General features: G+C 46.8%; 1 protein-coding gene across 6 annotated transcripts in view; it reads left to right on the forward strand.

The window, feature by feature from the left end:
* nectin1b (nectin cell adhesion molecule 1b) overlaps positions 1–13110 on the forward strand; it is a 98089-nt gene that overhangs the window by 30255 nt on the left and 54724 nt on the right. For all 6 annotated transcript variants that reach the window (XM_057048838.1, XM_057048841.1, XM_057048840.1 and 3 more), the window contains exons 2-5: positions 6076–6447; positions 7651–7950; positions 8145–8262; positions 12052–12203. In XM_057048838.1, coding sequence (XP_056904818.1) covers positions 6076–6447; positions 7651–7950; positions 8145–8262; positions 12052–12203 — 942 coding nt within the window. The remainder of the gene's footprint in view (positions 1–6075; positions 6448–7650; positions 7951–8144; positions 8263–12051; positions 12204–13110) is intronic.

Raw genomic sequence — 13110 nt, forward strand, 5'->3', positions numbered from 1 at the left:
ACTTATCTTTACTTGTGGACAATGGAGCAGATGGTGTGAGAGAAGGATTTGTCATGCATGGCTGTCCAGCGCCAGACCCTTTCTCAGCACTTTTTGGCAGGAGTTTATATGTATTTCATGCTGCATTTGCTGAATGTTTAATAGAAGTGTAGGCTGCTGCTTTGGTCCCGGCTCAGGCTGAGTCCTTCTTAGATGACCTGCTCCAAAACCGACCGTAGAAAATAATCCATTGTGCTCAAATGTCCGCTGAATATTCATTGAGGATAATTATGGCTCGGTGTTGGAGGAACGCACCGTCGCCCCAAAAAGAAAGCACCAGCAGCGAATGACGCTGAACCAGTTCTTCTGCTTTTTTATTTCTAATTATTCTGTCCGCTGCTTTGCAGATGAGATTCCTGCCACGCTGGAGAGTTTCCTGCATGGGGGCGTGTTTGCAGGCAGTGCGCCCGTCCAGCCAACCCGTTGTGAAAGGGATCACATCTCAAAAGTTCACCAGCTAATTATGAATACATTTACCCAACCTGTGCTGATTGTGTATCTTTTTTTCCTCGTGCTGCCGGCCGTTTCTTTGCGCAGCAGCAGCTCTTTGATCAGGCTGAGCTTCAGGTGATTGGTCACATGATCGGGCTTTTCTGTGAGGTAGTTCTGCTGATAAAGTGGATTTTTAGGAAGGAGTGTGGAGAGCAACAGTGTAAAGTGATGGTGTTTCCAAAAAGCAAATGGCTGAATCGTGCCAGGATTAGCCCAATTTCCTGGTCATCGTTCACCTGAAGCTGTTGTGATTTTGTACAGCGAGCAGGGGAAATATGGGCGTGGGCTCCGTTTCACCCTGCGCTGATACATTTGCACGGTAGCAGCGTTGGCTGCCGCTCACATCTCCACCGCTTTAATATCCTGAGTGCTGTAATCTGCTCACTGCGTCTGACCCGCTTCTTGTCACTCCCGCCGCCCGCCAATCCCCCTGTGCTAAATTAACAAAACCATCTAAAGCTTCCACTCTTTGAACTCTACCTGCAGCATGTCCGGGACCACCGTGTCTCACGCCGGAGTGCACCTTTGACCATTTAATCAGTTGTTCTGAATTTGAATCAGCTCTCTCCAATTAAGCCACGGGCTCTTTAGCATGAATAAAACAGCAGCCCGCATTTGAATGCAAAGGGAGGCCTTTGCATTATTGAAAAATAACCAGTAAACAAGGTTGTGTGCGCTGAGCTCCAGCATAAGATGAGACTGGTTCATGTAAGAACTCTCTGGTGTCCCAGCTTGATGTCTGACTGATAAAGCATATTAACTTGCTGTTTCTCCTGCTCCAGCATGCAGCAGCCTTTTTTCTCTGGTACCACCCGTCGACACTCTCGGCAGTACTCGAATCTGTTTGCTTCTCCTCATCAGTTTCAGTCAAACATGCACAATTGCAATCTTTACAGTTATTTATCAACCCCCCCCCATTTACACGACCCTTGCTTGGTATCAGGTATCAGTGGGTGATGTCACCTCATTATTTGTTCAGGTAACGTCTGCGTTGTTTATTTTGTGTTGTAGAACCGAAACTGCCGTGGCCTTGTTGAGTTAAGCTGTGGGGGGGTGGGGGGGGGGAAAGGGTCAGAGTGCTGCGTGAGGCTGTGTTTACACTGGTGCTCTCTCTCTCACTCTCACTCTCTCTCTCTCTCTCGCTCTCTCTCACTCTCTCTGGGGCAAAAGCCGTATTTAGGACGGCTGAGTTTGCCTTTGCCGCAGTCAAAGACAACTGAAATCCCAGATTACTTCCAGCATTTCATATTAAATCATCATAGTAATAAAAAAAAAAAAAACTATCACCAGACACTTGCGCTGTTACTCCCCCTACAGTTTTTACAATAAACGCTCCCATGTACTCCACTGGGTGATCTCTATTTTTTTTTTAAAAACATGGCTCAAACATGACACATTATAGTTTTGAAAGGAGACGAGAGGGTTGATTTCAAATCCGAAATGCCCCAAGCTGCACAAGGGAGCCTGTGTTTGTGTGTGTGCGCGTGCAAGGTTGTGTAGGTCACCCCAGAAACAATGTAATTGCAGCTGCATAAGGCTGTGTATGATCACCACCCACTACCCACCTAAAAGGTGACATTTTAAAGGCACAGCTGAAAGCACCAGACTGCTAAGTAGTTGGATCATTACTTTTTTGTTTTCTGCCAACAAGCCATTGGGAGCAGTTCCAGCCAAATGTGCAGGACCACAAATGGAACAAAGAAATAATTACTAATAGTCGTTTACCTCTACAGGGCAGCAGATGTTGCACTGCCCACGACATGTGGCGTACAATATATATGGATATACATTTATATATGCAAACCAAATAGTGGAAAATTAAGAGCAGGACCACTAACTATCTGTTCCAGCTCTGGATTTCCAGCAGCTGAATAATTACTCGTGGAAACGGGGAAGAGAGAGCCGATTTGGCAGGTATGCTGTTGTTTCCCCAAGAGACCCGCATATAAAACTGAGTTGGTGACCCTTAACATCTCATTTCAAAGCAAAATAACAATGGTTAACAATAAGTGACATTAAAGATAAACTAAGGCTGAGTGTGAGATGGAGGACCCTTTTTCCAGCGGAGTAAAACCATCCATTTGACATTCTGAAAAGTGCTGTTACCTGTTGATAAAACAAGCCAAATGCCGCTGGTTAAGCTCCAAAAATACCAGCTGGCTAAAAACAATTGCAATGTTTCACCAGGCAAATAAACAGGCAGCTAATGCCTTGTTTGTATGTGAGTGTATGAAACAGAAAATTTGTACTCCCCCCTCAAAACACCCAATGTGTGGTCTTGAGGGGGAGCTGAAAGGCCTGTGGCAATGCTGTGGGAACTAGGACGACATTAAACAGTCATTATCTGTAAGTGTCTCAAGCCATGTTTTATCTGTCACCAGAGGCTCGAGTAACAGGAGCCGTCAGGAGAGCGCCGAGATGACGAGTCTTCATGGGGGGATCTTTTAAAAATGCAGTTTGCAATTAAACCAGGGCGGCATTATTTTCTATTTGGTCTACAAGCTTCTTGGGTCTAAATTTCCAACGTCGATGCCTCGCTGCCGTTTGGGTTGTTTTGGTGCAGCGAGGTGAATTATAATGAACTTTATTTGACCCGGGCATAAATTAACATCTAGATGGGCTGATACTACTTGCACTACATGATAAACTAAAATTGTTGCGGGGATTATTGTGAATTAATTTGCCAGATAACGCTCAGGACAAGAAGCACTCTCCATTTTGGTGCTCTGCTTTTTCATTGATTTTTGTAATATTGTACACAACAAATGATGTATGCAAACGGCATAAACACGAGCTCCCTTCTTTATCTGCAGCAGAAACCAGGAACAAATATTAGCCAATCATTTTCACGTTCAATTCCTATTTCCCCCAAAAGGGAACCGAGCTTGTCCTTCATATTTATTTTCCCGCGATTAAATCTTTGTCACACCAAACCAGATTATGTTTCCTGGTTGACGTGCACCAGGAAAACCATTTAAAGCACGGCCGGCGCCTTTTCCGAAACTCCTCGTGCTCACAACACAAAGCTTTTTGCGATTATATGACTTTCACACAGCTCTCGTGAGCCTCCGCCGGTGCGGTCCGACACTGCGAGGCAGCCGTTTTAATGGCGCCCCTCACATCTCGTTTGATCCGATCAAGCTCACCTAGAATACAGAAAAGCGCCCACCTTTTTGTATTCTGTCAGCTTGGGCACGCTCTCGTGCTTTGTTAGTCTCGTTGCTTTTTCCAGAATTCTGGGTGCTGGTTTTGCTGGCAGCTCGTGGAGCCAGCGTGAGGCCTCAGGTGTATCTGTTCCTCCACTTGTGCTTTTGTCAGTGCGAGAACAAAGCCGCAGCAGCACCAGTGACAGCAGCGGCCAGCTACAGAACCTGCAGCACACCAACACTACAAATCTCTCCGAAGCTTCCCCTTTTCTTTTTGCCTTCCTTGCTGTAGTTCAGCTCTGGTACTTTGCCTCCTATCTTTCCCATTCTCCTTCTGTTTCTGCACCACTGGCTCCTCCAACCTCCATAAAATTCCACCTTCTCTGTGCCTCTTGCTCGTATGTGGTTGTGCTCCTCTATGGTTTTGCCTCATACTCTGTAATTAAAGCTCCACTGTGTGCTCAGCCAAGGACTGCAGTCTTTTGAGTGAAAGGGGTCCCCGTGGGCGCCCCTGGTCCTTCGCAGAGGGGATTTGGGCTCTGTGGCTATGTAATTATGCGTATTTCTCTGGTTTCCATTTGCCTGTGCTGCTGTTCTTTGGTTTAATATGAGTCGGGTGCTTCAGACTCAAAGGCGAAGGAGCAGAGCAAGAGCTGGAGGGAGGGTTCTTTACACGCAGACCCTACCTGCCAGTGTTGCTTTAGCATAGCAATCGTTGAGGACTGACCTGGTACATATTTATGATTCCTTATAGCCATCCTCATATACGGTCTGGATTCGATTCTAACCGGTGTTGTCACACCGTAAATTGTGTTTGCTGCTTCAGAAAATATCATACTCCAGCTGCCACAACAGGTAATGTGCGCCACGATAAAATGAAGTTAAGCATCGGCCCGGGGTTCACAAGGACACAGGTGTTTCGCAAAGTACTCACGACAAGGTTGCCAGTCTTCCCAGTCCTCACTGTCAACATGTATTAGTAAATCAATCTGTCATTTCTAGTTAAGGTCTATACAGAAGTAGCGGTGCTGATGTGACCCAGAGGAAATGAAATGTGACGCGCACTCAGGAGTTGCAAAGGTTGCTGCGTTGTTTCAGGGTTTTTTATATAAAAGGCAGGAAGATCTTTACAGGGATTTACCCTGTAACCCTCTCAAACAGAGACTTTTGACTGTGTCGTTCTTCATGTTAATTTTAGTCTAATGGAAGTCAATTATGTCCTTTCCTCATGCTAAAGTTTTGCCTGAGTGCCCCTCGGTGCATCATCATTAAGAATAAGTAGCTCCTGATGCAACTTTGAGAGTCTGACAGACTGAACACGCTGTAATTATTCCCCTCTGTGTTCGATTCCTGCGCTGTTGGTCTCCTGAATCAAGCCTCATATCTGCGCGTGTTTGAAGGCAATGATTAGTTTCACATTTCCCCATTTCACTTTTTCTCTGAACCTGTATGCACTCACAGTACCGGTACGTGTTTAAGCTGCATGTGTCCACAACCCACCCCCTTTATGACATTCATGACTTGCTTTACTATGCCTTTACGACTCAGGTGTGATTACCAGAGGGGCTCTGGCCTTTGTGACTCCTTAATTATGGCTTTGGGTGGTTGTAAATGCAAGCTCAGCTGAAGGGTTGTCCTAGCAGGAAATGAGGCCTTCACCTCGACAGGAACATCAATTAGCGACCGAGAAAGCAAAAATGTGTTGAAGTCTGTAATACACATCAGGTGTGAATGGAAAAATGATGTTCTGCACCTAAAACTGAGGCGCGAGAGAAGTAAAGACAAACGAAAAGCTATTTTTAGCGTGTTGTTTTCAAATTCGACTCCGCTCCCTTTTTATTTGGTGCGTACATGTATTGGAAATGGCTGTGTAGTGATGCCATTGCAGACACAGATTTGCTAATTGACCTTTTAGAACGTATAAGGGGGGTCATCTTTGTTTTCACAGCGTCTTGTTGCTTTTAATTGGAGCTCCAGGCCGTAATTGAAGTATTTGTGAGGGGAAAGTAGTTTGAATTACAATGGGCTTTGCAGTGTGCTGCTGGGGAGGTGGAGGGCAGAACAGCAGCAGATGAAGACTTGCCCACGTCTCCCTGCCCTTGTGCTCATTCATTAGTGATGCACTGCTTCTCACTTGATCCTCCCTCATCAGCAGCAGAACCCTGGTGGACAAAGACAAGGTTGCGTAGATGTCACCATTATGATAATTAACCTTCCTGGGTTCTCCACACAACCAGCCATTTTTGGAGTCTACAGTGGTCTTCTGGAAGCTGAGGGACCACCCACTCCATAGGTAGTGGGTGGACGTCTCTGTTGGGTTGCCTTATTGTGTATTATGTGTGTGGTTTGCAGCTTTGTTGTTCCAAAAAACTTACAACTTTTCTGTTGTGTGTTACAGGTGGTGATGGACAGATGGTCCAGATGGACTCCAGCAAGTCTGGATTTGTGGGTTCACAAGTGGAACTCCGCTGCATCTTCATCAACAGTAACCCACCAGTCAAGATCTCTCAAGTGACCTGGCAGAAGCTCCTCAACGGCACCAAACAGAATGTGGCCATTGCCAACCCGGCTCTCGGAGTGTCTGTCCTTCCGCCCTTCAAAGAGCGGGTCAGCTTCAAGCAGGCGGCCGTTCGCCACCGCACGCCTTCGCTGGAGGACACCACCATCGTGTTCTCCAGCCTGCAGCTGTCAGATGAAGCCGCTTATATCTGCGAATACACCACCTTTCCTGCAGGCAACCGGGAGAACATGGTCAACCTGACGGTGTTTGGTAAGTACTCAACTTAATATTCACCACGTAACAGAATCCACGGTTGTAATCTCCGTGTCCTCAGCTTGGTAAAGTGACATTTGATCACCACCCAGATATGCTGCCTCTGTAAGGGCTACTACCTAAACGCTAATCCGCTGGTTCCTTGAAGAATCCATTTAGCACAGGTGATGAAAGGTTTGTGTGTTCAGACACACCTGACCTACAGTATCTGCACGGTTGCTTTGGTAATGACATAGGCGTTCCAGAGTGCATAATAAATGAGTCCTATCACAGGGTTTTCTAACCACATCAAACCGGTGAGCAGCGAAGATAAGCTGCCTTAATGGGCCGCGCTGTAGTTTCCTACAGCGGCTAGAGCACCTTATTTAAAGGGCTGAGTGGTGGGGGAAGACGTCTATGAGGGGAACATTTGCTGCCTGGATTTTTGGCCAGAACATGGCCTAAAAGCATATGTGGAATGTTTTGATGTGACATTTAACACCAGGCCCAGACTTAAGCTAATTGCCTTTATGAAAGGAAACTGCTGCAGAGTCAATAAAAATGGCAGGTGAGAGAGGAATCAATAAGTCCACTTCATTGTGTGTAATTTGGCTTCGATAATCTGATCTCAGTAGGGGAAAGTCGTGCCTGAGGTACACTCAATCTAGGGAAGAGGTTACTTGGGTAAATAAAGTGATGCAGGCACTATTTTAAAATCCAATTACAAATTAGGCATTTTATTTGCCGTTAACTCCCAGTAAAAGTAAAAGGCAATCGGCCTTCTCCATTTTGTGTCACTGAGTCTCCAGTAACTTTTTAGGCTGCTGCGGCTCAGCGGGTGCCTGGGCCACGTGCGCAGGTCAGCAGCCAGCAGCATTCTAAGAGGCTTCCACGCCTTCTTTCTCAGTTGTGCATCTCTTCAAGCCTCCCTGCTGATGGTCTGTGGCTAAATTGCTAAATGGCAGCTCACTAAGGGTTTAGGTTGAAGGACCAACAGAAAAGAGACTTTGACATTTCTGCTTTGACAGCTATTTGCCTTGAAGGAGGAAATGATCCAACCTTTGAACTTATTCGGTGATTTTGTTGAATATCCTTCAAAGCCGATTGTGGATAAAGATAAATTATTCTCAAAAAGGAGGCAGACATGATCTCTGTTTAATGAGCAGGAATGACTCGGTGGGAATTCCACTATCTTAATTGCTTCTTCCTCCTCTTGTGCAGCTCGGCCTATGACACGCATAACATTGACAACCCCCACCATCGTAGCAAGGGCCCAGAAGAGGAAGATGACCGTTGCCACCTGCGTGTCAGCCTACGGGAAGCCGCCCAGCGTCATCAGATGGGAAACCAAGTTGAAGGGCGAGGCGACCTTCCAGGAGACTCGCAACCAGAACGGAACCGTGACCGTCCGGAGCAACTACGTGTTGATACCGAGCCGCGAGACCCACAAGCAGAAGCTGATGTGCATCGTGACCTACAGAAATGAAAGGATCACAGACAGCGTGGTGCTGAACGTGCAGTGTAAGAATCCCTGAGCGCCATCGTGATTATTCTTTCATTCAGCTCAGAATCCAGCAAGATGTCCATTTGATGTAAAACTGGACTTTCCCCTGTCCAAAAAATCCAAATGATGCATATTAAATGTAGAGGTGACATTAACTTGTTGAGGTTTAGGCATGTGTGAGACAGCTGACTTCAGCGCCGACTCCTTGCAGATGAACCTGACGTGAAGATCGAGGGCTTCGATGGCAACTGGTACCTGAACCGCCAGGATGTGCAGCTGACGTGCCGCACCGACGCCAACCCGCCCGTCACCATCTACCAGTGGAAGCTGTGAGTGTCGCTGAAGCCCAGACAGGACGTTCTTGTGTTGCTTCTGTCAAACTACATTAATTATGGGGAGAAAAAAAAACAGTTTTTTTCATGAAACATCAGAAAGAAATGTATTGACTGGCTCTGTTTGCTTTTGTCTTCTTTCTTTTTGGTTTTTGATGAATGTCTGCATTTTGTTGTTGGTAGCACATCGATAACGTTCTGATAAGACTGGAAGCCAAACGCAGAGGCTCCAAAACAACTGCGTGGGCCCGATGGTCAGATGCTCAGATATAAATACAAACAGGAGAGTGTTTTGATGTCGGGGAGCCAGCATGCAGGTAGAGGGGTAAGAATGCTCCGTTGTTAATGCTGACGTGTTCTCGGGAGGCATCAGAAGGCAGCGGCTTTGTGCCTGACAGAACCGGAGAGGGCTGAAACTGAAAGAGTCGGAGATGTGAGTAGGCGGGCGTGCCCCCGGGCTGACATCAGTGTTTTTGCCTCGGAGACCGTCCTTACAAACGCATGAGAGCGCAGAGACAAAAACACGTCTCAGCGCCGTCGGGAATCGCTAAATATCCCCAGGTTTGATCCTCTTTGAGTGTGAAAATTGGTGGCGCAGAAATGATGTATCGCAAGTGTTCACGCAACGATGAGAGATAAGTGAGAAGAGTTATTTACTGAGCAAATCGGAGGCAGAAATGCGTAATTTGGTGTCGGCTGAGACATAAATGTAGCAATTTGTTTTCTAATTGCTTGTTGAAGGCAGGAATGACAAATATTTCAGTGAACTGATTGGATGTGGATTAACAGAGGCTGTCACTGTATCTCCTCAACAGGCCAGCGTTGGGTGGTAATGAGGCGGTTATTTTTCCCACCCTTATTTCTGTCCTTCAACTCGTCTCTCAACACAAAAAGGCTGCGAAAATCACGAAAAACTCAGTGAGATTTTTTTTACTGTTATTTTTTTTTCTTCTATAAAAGGATGGAGGCAAAGGTAGATTTAGAGTGATAGGCGAGGACAGGAGTGGAGGAGGAGGCGGAGACGTGATCCAGGCGGACGAGGGCACCGCGTTGACAGATCGGAGGGGACGGCCATTGCGGCAGAGAAAGCGAGACGCCAAATCTGTTGTGATGGTTCCCGAGGGCTCGGCTGTGGAGGTCAGCACAAGGCTGTGACAGAAAGAACCAGGACAGGCCAACGGGATTACATCACAGTGGCACACAAACACACCCACGCAGACAAAGGGTGTCGTCCGATCCCAAAAAAACGATAATATATTAGTTATTTCACTTCAACGAGCTCATTTTTTTCCAATTTTTGTAATTAGTTTAGGTCTTTACGGTAGCCAAGAGGACCATTTCAATCCAGCTGCAGTTGTGTCATCTGGATTCACTCTAGTTTATTCGGGGTCTGAGCATCGCGCGGCTGGAAGCATTAGCATCTAATGTAATCTTCAAAGAACTCCCACGAGTGTCTTTTTTGTATTTATTTTTCTTCCAGCACAACCGCAGTTTTGCTTTATTTCTTTCTCTCCTCACGGGTAAAGGGGGAGACTCAGAGAAGAAGAAACACGCAAGTTTGGACGGAATTACCCTATTTGTTTCTCTAATGTTTGTTTGTAGGGCATCCCCAGGTCTGCCCTGTTTTAATTTCATAATGTAATTTTCCGGGCGAAATGAGGGAGGGCGGCGGCATTGTTTGATACCCTGAATAATATCATGCAAATTATATTTTAAAATATATTAATTTCTGTATCATCTGTAAATATGAGCAGTTTACATTTAACTGTATTTACCAAACCCCTGCTCTTATTAGCCATTTTAATGAATGGTTATCTAAATTACCCTGCATAATTCTGTAGCTGTGGATGAATCACACTAATGAAAAAAATGTTACTTTAAATTATTTTTAATCAGGTTTGTTATAGTGCATCATTAATGCTGACTCCTCAGGGGCTCATGTCCCTTCATTTGCTAAAACACTCTCCATTGCTCATTATGCTCGTGTTTATTAGAGGGAATTATGAAGACAAACCAGTGGATGTATCTTTATCTCTCTTCTCTGTTTAGGTTTAGAGTGGTCTCCTCAAGCTTTCCTCTCCTGCTGAGCCGTCCACACACCCACATCTGTACACACACCGCACGCTCTCCATGCTTGCGCGCACACGAACAGCCGAGACAGTCGCCAAAAATTTGCATCACTCTCAGGCTGTTGTTGCCTTTCATTCTACTGCCCCTCGGGCCCTGAGTGCAGGCACACACTCGGATGCACAGGCTGTGGTGAATCGCAGTTTGCCAGCCTTTCATTCCTGTAGCAAATCAATTGGACTCTGCAGAACTCAGCATTTGATAGAGCCTCACAAGGTAACTGATTATTGAATCGGTGCGTACTGTATCGAGCTTGTTTGCATCTCCGTTGCAAATGCGCCACTGCCTTAGAGCCCACAAGTCCAACATGCCTCTTACTTCTCCTTTGCTACTTTTTTGCTGCTTTTCATTGCGTTTTCCCTGGAAAATGTCTCGGAAAAGCACCTATCAATACATAAACTACACACTTGCGACTGACGCTTCATTAACAGATGCCTCAGTCTTCCAGTTTAGCACTGAAGGGCCTTTTTAATTGCTTGTTTACTTCCTCTCAAGTTGTGAACGTGCAGCCATTTTTATCACATGCCGCAATATGACACATATCCACGGTGCCTTTGCATGATTCCACTCCCACACAATAAAATAATGTAGCAGCATAAGACCACATTATCACACTGCTGCCACAGGAATATGCGTCATCCATAATAATTGTAACCTAAAGAGAAGCTGAAGCATCTTAACCAGGTGCCCGCTAATGTCTGGAAGAGAAATTAACACACACAGGCCAGGCGTTGCCATAAATCTGTTGACTGTAGCCTCGGGTCTTTGTCGATGGTGCTGTACGCATCACTGTTGGCGAGCTCAGCACAGGAAAATCAATACAAGCAGCAACATTTACAAACTCCTGTGTGCTGCAAAACACGGAGATTGATACCATCGTATGAGCTTGATCAGCGCTACGTGGGCCTGTTTGGGAAGTCTTTGACTTGATCTGACATCCCCCATTTCCTTATTTGAGCTCGATCGGCTCAAAAGAGCCGCTGAAGCTGATCGAGAGGAGGGGCGGCGGCGGGGACGGCGGGGAAGCTGTCATGAAATGTGACACCTTTTCAGCCTCGGGGCTCCATTAAAAGGGTTCCTAATAGAATGGAGGGTTCCTGCACACATCATCCATGACCTGAAAGTGTGCTGACCTGTTCAAAGGACACGAGTGTATCAGCGCCACGTACACAGGGCGAACCGTGAAGACAAACACCTCAGGCTCCAGCTCTCATTGACAGCTCGGCAGATTCTGCCTTTAACGTTTGATCAGCTGCCTCTCCTGACAGCTCCCGTGAGTTTTGACTTTAGCCATGTGTGCTGCGCCAGAGCAGAGCTCCCGCCAGCCATCCTCTTCCCTCACGTACTGTCGTACTGTCTGTTCTCTTTTTTTCGCGCCAAAAAAAGCCCGTGTCCCGAGGCAGCAGCTACATCTTACCTGTGTGGACCTGTTGGGATTCCACCTCTGTGGGATTTTGTTTAGACTTGATGGATGGTAGCTGAAATATACTGCCGTCAAACATTTGTGCTATTTATCTCGCCTTGACATGGATCCAGCTCTGTATGGCGCTGGAGACGGTGTTTTTGTGGGCTCTGCTACCGCTGGCAGAGCAGTTCTTTCTTTTTTTCCTGGCGCTGCCCTGGTGTAATTTACCCATTTTTATTTCTCTGTTTTCGCAGCTTGAACGGCTCTCTCCCCACTAATGTGGAAACCAAGAACAACACCTTGTTCTTCAAGGGCCCGGTGACCTACGACCTGGCCGGGACGTACATCTGTGACGCCACCAACAGCATCGGGACCCGCACCGGTGTCGTGGACGTGAACATCACAGGTAGGGTCACCGCTGCTGCCGCTCCTTTGCTCTCGTTTGCCAACGCAGGCATGGCTCTTTTCAATGCAGTACCCTGCTAAACCCGTTGCCCCGGCACTCTTGGAGCCCCATCTGTGCCGGTAAACACAAACATTCATGCACATGCACATACAGACTGATTGTCGCAGATTGCCTGCGTGCCCTCCATGCTGTTCCATGGCCACGCAGCTCCCTGCACCACTCTGGAGCTGGTTATTTGAGGCTACAGAACAACACACACACACACACACTGAAACACCCACAGCAGCACACCCCCACACTCCCCCAACTGGCACTGTTATGACTCCAGCGTGCGGGAGTTAAAGAGAGAGAGAAAAAAAGAAAGAAATCCCGCCCATTATCAGCACTTAAAATAACATCAAGCAAAATGGGGCTATGAGGTGAGGGTACTGTATTGATCATAGTTTGCTCGCATCGCACTCGCATTTCTCCAAACAGCGTGTTCTACTTTTGTAGTGGCGCTCATTTCTTCATCTCTTCTGTCTTCTGGGAAAGAAAAACAACAACGAAAAAAACCAAATGCTGGAACAAAACTGATTCAGTTCCCTTCCACTTAATTGTTGGCACACAGGCTCCACAGTCCCTCTGGGTTCTTATCCACGAGAGCCACCGCTACAATTGCTACCAGCTTTGACTGCGCTGCACACGCTGCAAGTGTGCACAACTTGGATTGCCAGCAGCTGTGTGTGTGTGTGTGTGTGTGTGTGTCTACGGGGGGGGCAAAGGGAGACTGCCACAATTTTGCTGTGGCTGGAAAGACTCCCCCCCCCCCCCCCCCCGCCCCTTTACTCTTTGTTTCTCTGCTTGGTCTCTGGGAAGCAGGGGGCTGTTCTAACTTGCATCGCTTTGCATGTTGACTCATGTTGCG

Source organism: Takifugu flavidus, chromosome 12 (assembly GCF_003711565.1).
Source record: "Takifugu flavidus isolate HTHZ2018 chromosome 12, ASM371156v2, whole genome shotgun sequence".
Lineage (NCBI taxonomy): Eukaryota > Metazoa > Chordata > Actinopteri > Tetraodontiformes > Tetraodontidae > Takifugu > Takifugu flavidus.